This window comes from Microcaecilia unicolor, chromosome 1 (genome assembly GCF_901765095.1).
Source record: "Microcaecilia unicolor chromosome 1, aMicUni1.1, whole genome shotgun sequence".
Taxonomy (NCBI): domain Eukaryota; kingdom Metazoa; phylum Chordata; class Amphibia; order Gymnophiona; family Siphonopidae; genus Microcaecilia; species Microcaecilia unicolor.
This window is the reverse complement of record NC_044031.1, coordinates 81,654,399-81,672,373: the sequence shown is the minus strand read 5'-3', so window position 1 is coordinate 81,672,373 and position 17,975 is coordinate 81,654,399. Positions and strand designations below refer to the sequence as shown.

The 17,975-nt window shown below is 46.9% G+C and overlaps 1 protein-coding gene across 3 annotated transcripts in view; it reads right to left on the bottom strand.

Moving 5' to 3' along the window:
- WDR60 (WD repeat domain 60) overlaps positions 1–17,975 on the bottom strand; it is a 303,464-nt gene that overhangs the window by 57,162 nt on the left and 228,327 nt on the right. For all 3 annotated transcript variants that reach the window (XM_030198750.1, XM_030198757.1, XM_030198766.1), the window contains exons 19-20: positions 17,789–17,840; positions 15,643–15,703 (exon numbers count right to left, since the gene is read on the bottom strand). In XM_030198750.1, the coding sequence (XP_030054610.1) occupies positions 15,643–15,703; positions 17,789–17,840 (113 nt within the window). The remainder of the gene's footprint in view (positions 1–15,642; positions 15,704–17,788; positions 17,841–17,975) is intronic.

Here is a 17,975-nt window from a genome sequence, read left to right as displayed (position 1 = left end):
CCTACCGCCTGGGGCTTCCGACCTCACCACGATCCCTCCGAGAAAGGGGTCACCTGACGACTCTTCTCTTAGCACCACACATGGCCCGGGCCCTTCCCTCTTACTAGGGTGCCCGCCGCTACCATGCTCCCCCAGGCTGGGCCCCTGCAGTAGGTCCCTTTTGACCCTCCCCCTGCAAGTCCCAAAAACCTGGTTCTTAATGTTCCTCTTTAATAGATCCTCTCCAGCGGTAATTGACTCCGGTGAGTGCTCTGGACTTCTCTTCTCTGGCTTGAACTTTTCTCCAGCTTCTCCGGCCTCCATCCTTTCTGGCCGTCCGATGGGGGTGCAGCCTGCAATCACACAAAACACAATCCAAGTGTGGCCTGTTTACTCTCCTGGCCCCCTCACTTGTGCTGCACCTCCCTGTGTGTCCACCTCCCCCTCCTGGGAAGGGGTTTGTGGTCCCCCCTCCTGGGGAGGGTCTTGTGGCCTCCTCCATCCCCTACAGCCACTCCCAAGCCTCCAGTTCTCACTTACATATCCATTCTCATCTCCCCCCTAAATACCCTTTACCTGGGGTAGGTGAGCAAAGCGCTTTCGCTAGTGTTGGCCCCCTCGACGGGCTTCTGGAACCACAGCCTCTGGAACCTCCCAGGACACCTCCATCTCACGCCGACCCCTCATCTGGTCTGATCTGGAATCCAACTGCTCCCACGTGGATGTTCAGTGAAGATCCCACCACTGCCACCAATTGTGAAAATGATGAGGCTGCTGTGATGATGAAGCTCCCACCTCAGGATCCCAGGTCCCTCTTTCACTCAGGGTGAGCTGGTTCTCAGTATGCAGATTTATGCAAATTAATCTACCACCCTTTTCTGCTCAGGGTGACCTGCTTCTCCAAAAAGCAAACACAGTCAGGTTTCACCTCTCAGGCTATTTTCATACACATCTTTATTCCAGCCTCTGGGGCACACTTCTTTTAGATTAAAACACTTTCACAAGCTTAAACAGTTCTTCCAGCTTAACCATTTCATTTCTTCCTACTCAGTGCAATCTTCCATTTTAAACATTTCTTCTTGCACAGTTCAATGTCCATAGATTTCTTCCCCCTGAGCCCTCTCACACATCCATTTGGGCTCAGCACTAACTCAGTCCCCGGACACAGAGTCCCCGGACATAGAGTCCCCGGACCCACAGTCCCCGGACCCACAGTCCCTCTTCGCTGTTCTAGACACACAGGCTTTTCAGCTGGGACACACAGTACCTCTTTGAACCCATAGTTCTTCTACCTGGCACTCTAGGGCCTTCTTCCCCCAGCCAGCTTCCTTCTTGGGAACACCCAGTTCTACTACCAGTCCAAAGGGCACAGCCAGTACTTCTCATGGGGATTCCTCTTTGCTTTAGTTACCAGCTCTCTTTTCCAGCTGCCAGCTCTCCTCTTCCCTTCACAACTCAGGAGGAGTATAAGTAGTTAATAGCCAAACAGGACCCAGCCCATAACCTGCTGCACCTGTTTCTATCCCCAGGACTCTCCTCGGTCCTAGCGACCTCCAGCTATCCTCCAGGACTCGCCCCAGGTCCTAGCGACCTCCAGCTATCCTCCAGGACTCGCCCCAGGTCCTAGCGACCTCCAGCTATCCTCCAGGACTCGCCCCAGGTCCTAGCGACCTCCAGCTATACCTCCCCTTTCTGGCTCCCTTCAGCGACTCACCTAGCCCTTTTCCCTGGACATTTTAGGGGAACTAAGCCCCCTAGGGTCCTAACCTGGGTAGGACAGCCTCTTCCTTCTTACAATACTTAGCTGGATCAAAGGTTTCCTAACCACAAGAACATATCAAGCAAAATCAAGCTCAAACATATCATCACCGTGGAAAGCAGACTGCGGAATACCACAAGGATCACCACTATCACCAATCTTCTTCAACCTCATGATGACCCCTCTAGCCAAGACCCTATCCAACCAAGGCCTTAACCCATTCGTCTATGCAGACGATGTCACAATATACATCCCTTACAAATCTAATCTGACAGAAATCACAAATGAAATCAAGATCAGCTTGAACATCATGGACTCCTGGGAAAATGCATTTCAACTAAAACTCACAAAGAAAAAACACACAGTCTCGTCGTCTCATCCCAACACAGTGTGGACAACCCCACAACTATCAACACCCAGATTACACCCTCCCTATCTCAGACAAGCCTGAAAATCTTCGGCGTTACAATAGACCGCAACTTAACACTAGAGAGCCAAGCATCATCAACAACTAAGAAAACGTTCCACTCAATGTGGAAACTCAAACGCGTGAAGCAATTCTTCCCAAGGGAAACATTTCGCAACCTGATGCAATCAATGGCACTAAGCCATGTAGACTACTGCAATGGAATTTATGCGGGATGTAAAGAACAAACCTTAAAGAAACTTCAGACCGCTCAGAACACGGCAGCTAGGCTTATCTTCGGAAAAACCCGATTTGATAGTGCAAACCCCCTCCGCGAAAAACTACACTGGCTCCCAATCAAAGAACGCATTGCTTTCAAAATCTGCACACTGGTTCACAAAATTATCTACGGTAAAGCCCAGAGATACATGACAGACTTGATCGACCTACCAACTAGAAACACATCCAAATCAACACAAACGTACCTAAACCTGCACTACCCAAGCTGCAAAGGACTCAAATACAAATCAACCTACGCATCCAGTCTTTCTTACATAAGCACACAATTATGTAACGCATTACCAAAAGCCTTGAAAACTACGTACAACCACCTTCACTTCCGGAGAACACTAAAAACCTATCTGTTTAGGGCAAGAAAACCATACTGCTCCACTGGCGAGATCATAAAGCACCTTCCATAGGAGCCTGGAGAATTCAGATGATCGAACTTCTGAAGATGGAACGATGCAGGGTCCATGACATGTCATCCAGAGAGGGCCAGCAGCTACAAAAGACTTGGGCGAACTTTTGGGACACACTGCAACCTGCAGCGAGAAGCAGAATTTTGAACTAAGTGTACATGGGGTAGTGGCAGGAGAAGGAGTAAGATCAGAATACTTGTGCTGGGAGCGGGGGTGGAATTTGGGGGGGGGGGCTAGGGGGGGAATAGGGGGAAGGGGACGTAGGGGTAGTTGTTTGTGGGGGGGAAGTGAGCAGTGGAGGGAGAGATGAGATTTGAACGGAGGATATCGCTTGTTACATCATGGGAGTGAGAATGGGGGAGAAAATGTAAAATTGTTTAATGGTGAACATTTTCCACTGTATGAATCTCACTGTTAGCGGTATGTTCATGTATTTTGTTGAGATTTGTACCTGTTACCTTGAGTTGTGGTTCATCAATAATAAAAAAGATTTAAACATAAAAAGGCATACCCTAACAATCCACCTTAAATGCCGGATCTCTGCAACACAACAAAACCAAAATAAGTAATGAACATAACACAACTCTTCCGTTGTACGATTCCCTTATGTGGCTGTACCACATGAACTTTATCTTATCTCAACATCACTTTGTATTTGTTTACACCGGAGTCTGTAAACGCATCTCCGGTACTATGTAAGCCACATTGAGCCTGCAAATAGGTGGGAAAATGTGGGATGCAAATGTAACAAATAAATAAATATATAAATCTGGCCATGCAGCTAATGTGGCCAGATTCTCAGGGGTCCTACACCTAGAAGAGAATTTTCAAAATCTAAGCTATCTAAAACTTTATGGGATATTCTGAAAACCAGACCAGGACCCTTGATATTGAAATAAACTACTTCACTCTGTCCAGGAAGAAAACGTATGTTTAATTTTAGCTGCTATACCACTTCTGTGATTTCACAGTGGCCAAGTGTGTATGGACTGCTGCAGCCCATGCTGTTATTTGTGCTATTGTGGCATAGTCTGTTTACAAAATATTTTAACAAATTTAAGTCTGCACAGCTACCGTCTTTGTATAAGTGGACATTCTTCAGAGTCTAGCCTTTACCTTTTTTGTCATTAAGCACAGCACTAATGATGTCCACCAGATTTTTATATGCATTGAGCCCCTAAACTTTTTTTTTTAAAATCAGAATCACAAAGTGTGTTGCATAAAAATGAAAAGCTAAGTGGCTGTAATCTTTAGTAAAATCTCTCTTAAATTATATAGTAGCAACAGAGAAGGGGGGTGAGGATGGATTTTCTGGGATCGAGGGGAAGGGGGGGAATGAGAGGTAGGATGGGGCCAGGGGCTTGGATTTTAGGTTGTTTTGGAGTCTACCAAGGGGCAGGGATAGAAACATCATGTTTTCAGGATCCTTAAATTCAAGTGCTATTTTGATTGTGTGAGGAAAGGCACATTAATACAGCTTCTGGGGCGTCCAATCGTTTCGGCTCGTGATTCTCTTTTGGAAAGATCTTACAAATATGTAGATGGTTTCTTGGTGCCTTTAGTTCCATCTATTCCGCAGTGGCATGGCCCAGGCCCACCCACTTTGGGCTCAGGCCCACCCAGTAGCAGCACACCTATGATGTGGCTGGCAGGGATTCCGAAGCCCCACCAGCCAAAAACTTCTAACAACTGCCCCTCCTGCATATCTTGTAAATAGCAGATCTTCACCTGCAGCAAGCAGCAACTGATACATACTGTTCGCACTGGCCCCACAGCCTTCTCCTTTGATATATTCCTGCCTATGCGGAAACAGGAAGTTGGATCAGAGGGAAGGCTTAAAAGGAATGTGGGAGAGGGGAGATATTTGAGAGACCATATGGCATGCAGATGAGAGAGGGAGAAACCAAATCACTTGTGGGACAGGGTGGAGTTCTGCCCACCCATCTTGAGCCCAGGCCCAACCAAAATTGGGTGTCTGGCTACGCCCCTGCTATTCCGTCTTATATTAAAGATACTACCCATTTACTTACTAAAATCACACGTATTTCATCTATTCCTGAGTCAGTGCTACTTGTAACACTGGATGTTCAGTCATTATACATAGCTATTTCGCAAAATGAGGCGATAGAAGTTCTTGAGAAAGTTCTTAATCAGCGTTGAAGACCTGTTACAGTGCCTACTACTTTTCTTCTTCAACTTATTAAGCTGTCTTTATTGAACAATTATTTTTTGTTTAATGATGATTTTTATATATAGCTTGCAGGCATTAATATGGGGGCATCATTCGCCCCATCAGTGGCCAATTTATTTATGGCCAATTTGAAAGCAAATTATCTATAAATTTCCGATTTTTGAACATGTTTTTTTGTTGATGACTAGTAAAAAAGGCCCGTTTCTGTTAGAAATGAAACGGGCGCTAGCAAGGTTTTCCTTGGAGTGTATGTTTCAGAAAGAGCGTGTGTGAGAGATGGAGCGTGTGTGTCAGAGAAAGAATGTGAGAGAGAGAAAGACAGAGTGTATGTGTTTGTGCGAGAGAGACAGTGTGTGAGAGACAGTGTTTGTGTTTCTGTGACACTGTGTGAGAGAGAGGGACAAAGACAGTGAGTGTGTGAGTGAGAGTGTATGTGGCAGACAGAGAATGAGTGTCTGCGTGTGTGGTGTGAGGAACCCCCTCACCCCCTCCCTCTCCCCTGCCCCCTTGCAGCCAGGCATGTGCAGCGACCTTCCTCTCCCCATGTTCCCCCTGCAGCCACCCATGCCCATCAACCCTCCTCTCCCCCTGCTGCGTCCTTCCTGTCTCCCCTGCTCCCCCTGCAGCCACCCATATGGTCTCAGTCCCCCCTCCCTCAGCATCCCTCCTGTCCCCCTGCAGGCACGCATGTGCAGCGTCCCTCCTCTCTCCCCTGTCCCCCCTGCAGCCAGCCATGTCCAGCGACCCTTCTGTCCCCCTGCCCCCCTGCAGCTACCCATGTCCAGCGATCCTCCTCTCCTGTGCAGCCACCCATGTCTGAGGACACTCCTCTCCTTTTTCCCTGTTCCTCCCCTGTGGCCAGCCATGTCCATCGTCCCACCTGTCCCCCCTGATGACCACCAACCCTTCTGTCCCCCTGCCCGCCCTGCAGTGTCCGTCCTGTATCCCCTGTCCCCCTTGCAGGCACCCATGTGGTGTGTGGAGCCCCATCCCTATCTCCATGTTCCCTGCCCCCCTGCAGCCACCCATGTGCAGCGACCCTCCCCTCCCCTCCCCCTGCTTCCTTCCAGCCACCCATGTCCAGCGAGACCCCCCCTTTCCCGCCCCAGCCGGCGCAGCACCCAAAGCAAGCCCCTTGTCCCCCCCTTCGCGCATCACCCGACCCCCCCCCACCGTGGCACATCACCAAGCCCCTCCCCCTTCATCAACCCCCTCGCTACCCGCAACCGCTAATACAAACTGTGTCCAGCAGCTGCTGCTTCTGCTATTCAGCAGCAGCAGCCCGTATATAAAGAAAACAAACAAAAAAAAATCCTCCTAAAACGCACCTCCGTTGAGAAGCATCTCACATTGGCTGAAGTCTCAGCATGCGCTCCTCCTCTCCCCTCTGACGTCTCGGCGTTTCTCCGGGGTCTTCCGGCAGGGGCACTGACGTTGAGGGGAGAGGAGGAGCGGCTGCAGAGACGTCAGCCAATGTGAGATGGTTCTCCACGGAGGTACGTTTTAGGAGGTTGTTTTTTTGTTTGTTTTCTTTATGTACGGGCTGCTGCTACTGAATAGAAGCAGCAGCAGCCGCTGGACAGAGTTTGTATTAGCGGTCGCGGGTGGCGAGGTGGTCGATGTGGGGGGGGAGGGGCTTGGTGAAGCGGCGGGGGAGGGATTGGGTGATGCGGCGAGGAGAGAAGGGGGTAGGGGCTTTCTGATGCCCCATTGCACGGGTTGTTGTGGCGATGCGGCAGGGGGGCACTTAGAGGTGCACTGTCGAGGCTGTTTGTGTGTGTGTGTGAGTGTTTGTATGTGTGTGTGTGTGTGTTTGTGTGTGTGTGTTTATGTGTGTGTGTGTTTATGTGTGTGTGTGTTTATGTGTGTGTGTGTGTTTGTGTGTATGTGTTTGTGCGTGTGTGTGTGTTTATGTGTGTATGTGTTTGTGTGTGTGTTTGTTTGCATTTGTGTGTGTGTGTTTGTGTGTATGTGTTTGTGCGTGTGTTTGTGTGTGTGTGTTTGTGTGTATGTGTTTGTGCGTGTGTTTGTGTGTGTTTGTGTGTATGTGTTTGTGCGTGTGTTTGTGTGTGTGTTTGTGTGTGTGTGTTTGTGTGTATGTGTTTGTGCGTGTGTTTGTGTGTGTTTGTGTGTATGTGTTTGTGCGTGTGTTTGTGTGTGTGTGTGTGTTTATGTGTATGTGTTTGTGTGTGTGTGTTTATGTGTGTGTGTTTGTGTGTGTGTGTTTATGTGTGTGTTTGTGTGTGTGTGTGTGTTTATGTGTGTGTGTGTGTGTTTGTGTGTGTGTGCGTGTTTGAGTGTGTATTTATGTGTGTTTGCATGTGTGCTTATGTGTGTGTGTGTGTGTGTGTGTGTGTGTTTATGTGTGTGGGTGTTTCTGTGTGTGTTCTGTGTGTGTGTGTGTTTATGTGTGTGTATGCGTGTGTATTTGCGTTTGTGTGTGTGTTTGTGTGTGGGGGAGGGTTGCGGGTGGCTTTTGTGGTCGTGTGGTTGGGGAGTTTGCCAGCAGTCTGTAGCGATTCCTAGGCAGGGGGAGGAGTACGGAAACACTCCCCCTGCCTGGGTCGTTGTTTGTTGGAGGGGGTTGCCAGTTGGTAGGGGTGCCTTTATGGATCCCTTTACTCTCTGTGTTCCGCCCTCGAGGGCGGGGCAGAGAGACATGGTGAGTTGGATGGCTTCACCACCATGAACTTACGAACTGTTTAGGGATTTTGCAGATGGCTTCAGCAGGTTGTCTTCAGAATGTTGAGGTAGCGTTTTATGTACAGATGGGGCGTGGCTGAGGGCGGGTCTATGAGTGAGGGTGACTGGTCCTAGCCTATGAAGACTACAGGATTTTTGTGCTTCTCTGCCTTGGAGTGAGCTTCAGAACGTTCAAGGTGGGATTTATTAATATAGACTAGTAAAAAAGGCCCGTTTCTGACACAAATGAAACGGGCGCTAGCAAGGTTTTCCTCGGAGTGTGTATGTTTGGGAGAGTGTATGTGAGAGTGACTGTTTGAGAGTCAGAGTGAAAGTGTGAGTGTGAGAGAGAGTGAGTCTGGGTGTGAGTGTGTTTGTGAGAGTGTGTGTGTGAGAATGAGAGTGTGTGCAAGTGTGTATGTGAGACACAGTGTGATAGAGAGTGTGTGTGTGTGCCCATCCATGCTCCTCTGTCCCCTGCCCCCTCCATTCATCCCTTTCCAGCAATTCCCCTCTCTCCCTGAGCCCTGCCCTCCCAATCCATGGCCATCCATGTTACTCTGTCACCTGCCCCCTCCATTCATCCCTATCCAGCATTTCCCCTCTCTGCCTGAGGCCTGCCCTGCAATCCATATCCATCCATGCCCATCTGTCCCCTCCATTCATCCCTATCCAGCAATTCCCCTCTCCCTGAGTCCTGCCCTTCCAATCCATGCCCATCCATGCTCCTCTGTCACCTGGCCCCTCCATTCATCCCTATCCAGCAATTCCCCTCTCTCCCTGAGGCCTGCCCTGCAATCCATATCCATCCATGCCCATCTGTCCCCTCCATTCATCCCTATCCAGCAATTCCCCTCTCCCTGAGTCCTGCCCTTCCAATCCATGCCCATCCATGCTCCGCTGTCACCTGGCCCCTCCATTCATCCCTATCCAGCAATTCCCCTCTCTCCCTGAGGCCTGCCCTGCAATCCATATCCATCCATGCCCATCTGTCCCCTCCATTCATCCCTAACCAGCAATTCCCCTCTCTCCCTGAGGCCTGCCCTGCAATCCATATCCATCCATGCCCATCTGTCCCCTCCATTCATCCCTATCCAGCAATTCCCCTCTCCCTGAGTCCTGCCCTTCCAATCCATGCTCCTCTGTCACCTGGCCCCTCCATTCATCCCTATCCAGCAATTCCCCTCTCTCCCTGAGGCCTGCCCTGCAATCCATATCCATCCATGCCCATCTGTCCCCTCTATTCAGCAATTTCCCTCTCTCCCTGAGGCCTGCCCTCCCAATCCATGCCCATCCATGCTCCTCTGTCCCCTGCCCCCTCCATTCATCCCTATCCAGCATTTCCCCTCTCTGCCTGAGGCCTGCCCTGCAATCCATATCCATCCATGCCCATCTGTCCCCTCTATTCATCCCTATTCAGCAATTTCCCTCTCTCCCTGAGTCCTGCCCTCCCAATCCATGCCCATCCATGCTCCTCTGTCCCCTGCCCCCTCCATTCATCCCTTTCCAGCAATTCCCCTCTCTCCCTGAGCCCTGCCCTCCCAATCCATGCCCATCCATGCTCCTCTGTCCCCTGCTGCCTCCATTCATCCTTTTCCAGCAAGTCCCCTCTCTCCCTTCCATGACCCCCCCTCGCATCCATGCTCCTCTCTCTCCCATGTCCCAGCCTGGCCCGCCCTCTTCTCCCCCCCCCCCCCTTCGCATCTATGCCCCCCCCCTTCGCATCCATGCATCCCTTTTTGTTTTTTTTTAATTTACCTCCGTGGCGGTTCCGGCAGCGAAGCGTCAGGGAAGGAGGCGGCGCTCCCGACGTCTAGCTTTCCCTTCGCTGTGTTCCGCCTTCTTTTGACATCATCCTTGACGTCAGAAGAAGGCGGAACACAGCGAAGGGAAGGCTAGACGTCGGGAGCGCCGCCTCCTTCCCTGACGCTTCGCTTCCGTTTTTTTGGGGTTTTTTTTTTCCGCCCTCGACGTCATGACGTTTGACGCGAGGGCGGGGCAGAGACGGCTGGCTGGCTGGCTTGAAGGCTTCACACCACGAATCCACGAACCCTTCAGCCTGGGAGTGACGTCAGATGGCAGGCTTCACACCACGAATCCACGAACCCTTCAGCCTGGGAGTGACGTCAGATGGCTTCATGGCTTCACAGAACGTTGTCCTCAGAACGTTGAGGGTGCGTTTTATTATATTAGATATTTTTATGATTTGGTGCACCAGTGAACAGTGTTTGAATCTGTTTATGCATTCTCTGAAAACCTGTCACCCTACTATTAAGTTTCAATGTGTGGCTCATCCTGTGGAAGTTTGTTTTTTGGATGTTAAAATCACACATCAGAATGATTGTTTACAAACTGATATTTATACAAAGAATACAGACCATAATACTCTTCTCACTTATGACAGCATGCATCCTATTCACACATGGAATAGTCTTCCTTTTGCAAAGTTCTTGCGGTACAGACGTATTTGTGATTCTTCTGGATCCACAATTGCGAGTGGTCACCAAACGGATGTTCTATGCTATGTGGAGGCTGCGGCGTGTTAGGTTTTGTCTCACCAGAGAGCTCTTCCACACTCTCGTTCACTGGCTAGTTCTGTCTCACCTGGACTACTGCAGTGGGATTTATGCAGGCTGCCAGGAGCATCTACTGAGGAAATTCCAGACTGCCTAGAATACTGCTGCAAGACTCATCTTGGGCAAGCCGCGCTGATTTTCTGCGCAGCCCCTACCTTTCAACCTACACTGGCTACCTGTGAGAGAACGAATTGCATTCAAGATCTGTACTTTGACACATAAAATAATCTATGGCTTAGCTCCGGAATATATGATTCCTCTCATAGATCTCCCACCTAGAAATGCCATCACTACAGCACGCACCTTTTTAGAACTCCATTATCCATCTTGCCGGGGTGTTAAATACAAGCTTCTTTTTGCTTCCACTTTCCACTACTCCAGCCCGAAGACCTGGAACACTCTTCCCCTGTACCTAAAGTCACAAGCTGACCACCCTCTTTTCAAGAAGCTGCTGAAAACGTACCTTTTTGAACAAGTGTATTCCATTAGTGACTCTGCTGTTTAGTCATCCTAATTGCTGTTAATGTTTTATCCTTATTCTACTGCTAAATTCATGTGCTGTATCTCTTAACTTTTGTAATTCATGGAAGCCACATTGTGTCTGCATTTGTGGGAAAATGTGGGGTAGAAATGAACCGTAAATAAATAAATAAATAAATACAAACAGGCTACCATGCAACTTAGTGAGAAGCTGCAAGCAAGAGGGTATCCGAAAAAAGAGATAAAACATACTTATAAGCGAGACCTATTTAATCATCGAGAAGTTTTGCTTGAAGAAAAATCATATAAACCTCCTAGTGCAGATATAGCTTGTGTTAGGCGGGGAGAGTCTGATAGGCACGGACGGGGAGAGGGATCTTGGGGTGATAGTATCTGAGGACCTGAAGGCGACGAAACAGTGCGACAAGGCGGTGGCAGTAGCTAGAAGATTGCTAGGCTGTATAGAGAGAGGAGTGACCAGCAGAAGAAAGGAGGTTTTAATGCCCCTGTATAAGACGTTGGTGAGGCCCCACCTGGAGTATTGTGTTCAGTTTTGGAGGCCGCATCTTGCGAAGGATGTTAAAAAAATGGAAGCGGTGCAAAGAAAAGCTACGAGGATGGTATGGGATTTACGTTCCAAGACGTATGAAGAGAGGCTTGCTGACCTGAACATGTACACCCTGGAGGAAAGGAGGAACAGGGGTGATATGATACAGACGTTCAAATATTTGAAAGGTATTAATCCGCAAACGAATCTTTTCCGGAGATGGGAAGGCGGTAGAACGAGAGGACATGAAATGAGATTGAAGGGGGGCAGACTCAGGAAAGATGTCAGGAAGTATTTCTTCACGGAGAGGGTGGTGGACGCTTGGAATGCCCTCCCGCGGGAGGTGGTGGAGATGAAAACGGTAACGGAGTTCAAACATGCGTGGGATATGCATAGAGGAATCCTGTGCAGAAGGAATGGATCCTCAGAAGCTTAGCTGAAATTGGGTGGCGGAGCAGTTGGGGGGAAGAGGGGGTGGTGGTTGGGAGGCGAGGATAGGGGAGGGCAGACTTATACGGTCTGTACCAGAGCCGCTGATGGGAGGCGGGACTGGTGGTTGGGAGGCGGGAAATACTGCTGGGCAGACTTGTATGGTCTGTGCCCTGAAGGGGACAGGTACAAATTTAAGGTAAGGTATACACTTATAGGTTTCTCGTTGGGCAGACTGGATGGACCATGCAGGTCTTTTTCTGCCGTCATCTACTATGTTACTATGTTACTATGTAATATACTTCCTCACCCCCCACACATAGCCAAGATTATATGCAACCATTGGAAGATTTTATCTACACATGAGGTCTTTGCACAAAAGAGATGTTTGATACCTTATTCTAGACGAGCTAATTTTACTGATATTTTTTGTCGTTCAGATATATATGGTCTGGGAGATCAACCCCAAATCTTGGCCATTTGAAATGTGGTCATTGCACTTTGTGAACAGTTATGGAAGAGACCACCAAATTTTGGGATGATGTGAATGGAAGATGGATACAAATTAAAGGTTCTACTAACTGTAATTCAAAAGCGGTGATTTATCTGATATCATGCCCATGTGGTCTGAGATATATTGGCTACAAGAAACGCATGTTAAAAACTCGACTTATTGAGCACAGACATAACATCAATACTAAAAAACTTCATATGCCCTTGGCAAAACATTGTGACTCTTTGCAACATTCTTTTCATCAACTACACTGTTTTGTTATTGAACAACTGTTAGATAATGGACGTTGGGGGGATATTTCCCGCTGTCTCCACCAAAAAGAACAGATCTTTAAGTTACAAACCATGGCCCCTAGAGGGCTTAATGGTCCACTAGAGTGGGAAGTCTTCTACTGATTGGCTGGATTTGTGGCGCTTGGGTTGAATGCTGATTGGACCTGTAGAAGTGATGTCACATTATGTGGGCATTTTATCTGCTGGCATTTTATTTTAGCCGATAGTCATTTTCTGCTTCATACTTTGTTCTAATGACTGGTAGATATGATTTGCTAACTCCTTCTGAGGCAGTATCAAAACAGGGGATCCCTCTGTCAGGGAAATGATGTGTGATTACAGCCCAAGTTTTTGATTTGAAGTCAGTGCTTTCCTTGGTTGGATGAAAGAAGTTAATCTTCTATCCAGTGGAAGAAGCTAAGTGACTGTATTTTTTATACATTTTGGCGGTGCACACGCTCTTTATTGTCATTGTATTATTTCAGTTTTTGTAACTGAAGTGTTATTAACTTTGGACTTCATTATTGAATAGAATAGGTCCTCTGTTGTTGTTTTTTTTTTTTTTGCTAAAGTGTTTTTTCTCCAGTAGAGAGTTTTTTTACACTGTGGTTAGTTTCGGAGGTTATATTGAAACCTATGATGAGTCTATTAAGGGGTAGACCATCTCTGAAGGCACCCTAGACTCTTGAGGTTTCCTTTGTTTAAATTGAATTAATTGATTATAATGTTGAAGTCCTTTGTCTATAATATAGTAAGGAGAGATTTTTTTATACATAGTTTCTATATTTTTTGCTCTTTAGCTCTAGTTTTTGGTTTTTGACATTTTTTATATTGCCATGGATAGGAGAGGCTTGGAGGATGGAACAGTTCCCCTCCCAGACATCTGCCTTGTCTATGGAGTATCTGTATAAGTATACTTTTCATAGACTGAATGATGGGTTTTGCCGGGTTCTTGAAGCCTGGATTGGTCGCTGTCGGAGACAGGATGCTGGGCTTCATGGACCCTTGGTCTTTTCCCAGTATGGTGGTGCTTATGTGCTTAAATAGATAAAAGAATGGAGGTAGGGTTGCTGACTATCCATGTGAGTAGGCTGTGATAGACTATAAGAGTCCAACCAGTAGTGTGCTGGTAAATGTTTAACAACAGGCTCTCTCCCCGGTCCGCCTCTGCGCCCCCCCCCCCAAATTGCAGAGCTGGCTATAGCCGGGGAGAGAGCCTGGGGGGGGGGGGGAATGCATTACTCCAGGAAAAAAAATTTAAATGATCCCAGGTTCCAATCTAATTCATGTTTAATGTGCGATAAAATGCCATAAATAAGTAAATAAATATAAACTTTTAATGTTGAGCACCTGATTCTCAAAGTGAACATATTCCAAGCACTATAATGAAAATAAAATTATTTTTTTTCTACCTTTGTTGTCTGGTGACTGTTTTTCTGATCATGCTGGCCCAGTATCCGATTCTGCTGCTATCTGTCCTCTTAACTCCGTTTCCAGGGCTTCCTTTCCATTTATTTCTTTATGCCATTCTTCTTCATTTCTTGCCCTACATCTGTAAGTAAAAGCTGGGTCCTCCGCAGACTTGACTGTCCAGTGGATCCAGCTTCTGCCTATTTTCTTCATCCATGTGCAGATTTTCTCCTCTCTTTTCCCTCATCTCCTTCCTCACTCTTCCCTCCCCTCCATCCATGTCCAGCATTTCTTCTCTCTCCCCTCCTCTCCATCCACCCATGTTCAGTGACCCTTCTCTCCCCCTGCCCTGCATGCACCCAGCGACCCTCCTCTCCCCTGCCCTCCATGCACCCATACCCAGTGACCCTCCTCTCCCCTGCTCTCCATCCACCCATGTCCAGTGACCCTGCTCTCCCCTGCCCTGCATGCATTCATGCCCAGCAACCCTCCTCTCCCCTGCCCTGCATGCACCCATACCCAGTGACCCTCCCTTTCCCCTGCCCTCCATCCACCCATGTCCAGCAGTGACCCTCCTGCCTCCTCTCCCCTGCCCTGCATGCACCCATACCCAGTGACCCCCCTTTCCCCTGCCCTCCATCCACCCACATCCAGCAGTGACTCTTCTCTCCCCTGCATGCACCCAGCCATACTCAGTGACCCTCCTTTCCCCTCCATCCACAAATGCCCAGCGACTCCCTTCTCTCCCCTGCCACCCCCTCCCGAGTTGTTGGTGAATTCTCCTCCCCCCATCCCGATCCCTCACGTCACTGACCCGACCTGACTCTTCGAATTCTTCGGGGCAGGCAGTCTTGCCTGCCCGCTGCCAGAACTGACTCTCCCCCACTGGCGCTGCCGGTTCACGCTTCAAAATGGCCACCGAGACTTCAGCAGAAGTCTCGCGAGGCTGCCTCTGGAAGTCTCGGCGGCCATTTTTAAAGTGCAAACTGGCAGCGCCAGCGGGGGAGAGTCAGTTCTGGCAGCGGGCAGGCAAGACTGCCTGCCCCGAAGAATGCGAAGAGTCAGGTCGGGTCGGTGACGTGAGGGATCGGAAGGGAGGGACCGAATCGGAACTGGAGGGAGGGAGCCAGGGACCGGATAGGGAGGGAGGAGAAGAGCAGGCTCGCGCGTTTCAACAACTGGCTTGCAAGAGCCGAGCAAAGTTAACAACCGGCTCTTGTGAGCCGGTGCGAGCCGGCTCCAGCACACCACTGAGTCCAACCCTGTTACACATGTTTCTTATTGGTTTGAAAGTTAGAGTGCGTTTTTTGTTATGCAAGGTTCACGGTAAACTCCTTTGATAAAATCTGTTGTTGGGCTGAGAAGGGGATGGGGGGGAATGGGGTTAATTAGAGAGGCAGTTCATTATATAATTTAAAATACTGAACAAATTGTGATATCCCTATGTTGAATGTTATGTAATATTATTCAATAAAAATTGTTTAACTCATAATTATGTAGTAGCATCATGTGAACAGAGCTGGTAAAGGAGCTTTGGGAAAAGAGGTACGTGTGACCTATCATTAATATTAATGAGGAAAAATGGTGCCAATTTATAGGTTGCAAGGGGAAAACAGAACCCCTTGCGCTTCAGAATTCAGATTGCAAAGCTTCCAAGTGTTTCCACAGATCTGTTTAGTTTAAAATGTACTTCTACCTGCTAATCAGATGCACAGCAGAACTATGAACCAGCTTCACTCTCCCTCCAGGAATTAAGCCTGAAAATATAACCAACACAAATGGTTGTAAAACACATATCACAAGGATTATACTGAGTCACAGAATACATTTTTTCTGTGAGTAATGCTGTTCCTTTTCCCACCTCTCTATCAGAACCCATCACACACTGTTAAAGCAGTGAAATCTTTGGCTGTCTTATTCTCCATCCTGGTGTCTTCATGTACAATACTATCCACACTTTACTACCCAAGTTCAATAAAATCAAGTTATCAACCTTTCTGTTTGTAAGAATACTACATATTTAGAACCTGATATTCAACTGCGGTGACCAGCATTTGATATAAATGCAGGTCACCGTGGGGTTTTTTTGCCCAGATATACAGCATTGGTATCTCATCTCCATTCACCCAAATGCTAAACAGGTCAGATCGTCCAGGATAATTGATGATAAAATTTCCTAATACATACTTAACATATATTTATCTAATAACCAAACTTTTAAACCAGTCTGGGGCCTCAGACTAGCATACAGAACTACTAGTGTACAACAATGTGACCTGAGTTTCTAAGAAACTGCATGGTTCTTCACTATTCGGGCATTACCTTACCACTAACAGTTATATGGTTATTGATGATACTCAGTCCAGTACCCACATAACTACCCAGATAAAGTCAGGACAGCTTTTCTGCTTTCCTAACTTTATCTGGTTAGTTTCCAGTTAGTGGACCGTCACTGCTAACCAGATAACTTAAAACTCTGCCCAGACTCCATCCCCAGACACCATGGCACTACCATGATTTCCAATAGAAATATCCAGATAACACCACTGAAAATCCAGCTCTTGAAAGGGACCTATCTGGGTAGGAGCTGTTCCTACCTGGATAAGCCCCACTGAATTCCAGTTCCTTAAAATTCTGTCAGAAATTTTGAAATGGAAGTTATGTATCTTTGCTGTTATTCTTGCTTTTGCCAGGGACTGTCAACAGAGGTGAGAACAGCCAAAAAAAATTTGGTTCATGCTCATTTAAAACACATTTTTCCTACATAAAAAATAAAAACAAAAACAGAAAATAAAGTAGTACTTTTTATTGGACTAACTTAATACATTTTTTTTTACTAGCTTTCAGAAGCAAAGACTCCTTCCTCAGGTCAAGACAGTATGAGCAAAAAATGACACTATCAGAATATCGGTGAAACATAAAAGCATTTCAATGGCAGTCTCAAGGGGAAAAGTGAGGGTAAGGGGAGAGAGTGAGAACAGAGGGAAAGATGGATGGGTAATCAGAAGGTGATAACGCAATAGAATTTATGTTTTAAATGTTATAGAAAGCCAGATCTTTGTTGACTCCATTTTTGTTGGTAGCAAAGTAATTTATCATTTTATCACTCCCTCCCCCCATTCCTACCTTTCCCCTTGACACAATGGAATGATTCACTTTTATATTCTGATATTGTCATCTTTTGTTTATACTGTCCTGATCTGAGGAAGATACCTTTGGCTTCCAAAAGCTAGTCAGAAAACATATTAAGTTACTTCAATAAAAAAGTTACTGCAATGCTTCAATAGTAACATTCAATAAAATCAATTTATTAACCTTGCCATTAGCTTTTTTCCCTTTTTCAGTTTTTATTAACCTTTGAAGTGGACTGACATGGCTACCATACTATTTTATTCTGATTTTAGGCAATTTTTTCATGTTTGTTTGACCTATTGGTTTTTTAGGCATGCATTGTATGTGTACAATTGTACATGTGTTAGTTTGGAGGCATACAAGCAATTTGCATGCACTTTAAATTTTTAGGTGCTTAAACTAAGCAAAAGTATCTTCATGAATACACTCCCCTAGCTGGAAACACTGTGGCATGCAAGCACGTTCTGGCCAGCATGCTGATCTTCCTTCCTATACAATGCCAGCAATGTGCATTTTCAAATTTCATAGGTTGACTATGTTAATTTCAGAGTGCACATATAAACGGAACCAAGACTAAGAAGTAGCCTCCTCATACATCAGAATTTTCCAAGATGGTGAATGTTTTCTACTACTTGGGCAAAAAAATATTGCCAACTACTAATCTAGGCATTTACCAAAGCTACCAATGATTCTTTCTGAGGTCTACTTACCTAAATCACTTTGTGAACCAGCAGGATCTACTGTTTGTAGCTCAATCACTACCTGAAAATAGTTAACCATATTAAACTGTTATGGAATACGGAAATAGTAGTAGCAACAATGCAATTAAATTCCACTACAAATAAGACAGATGTTTTCCTACTTACGCAACTTTCATTCTTTAGAGTTCATAAAACA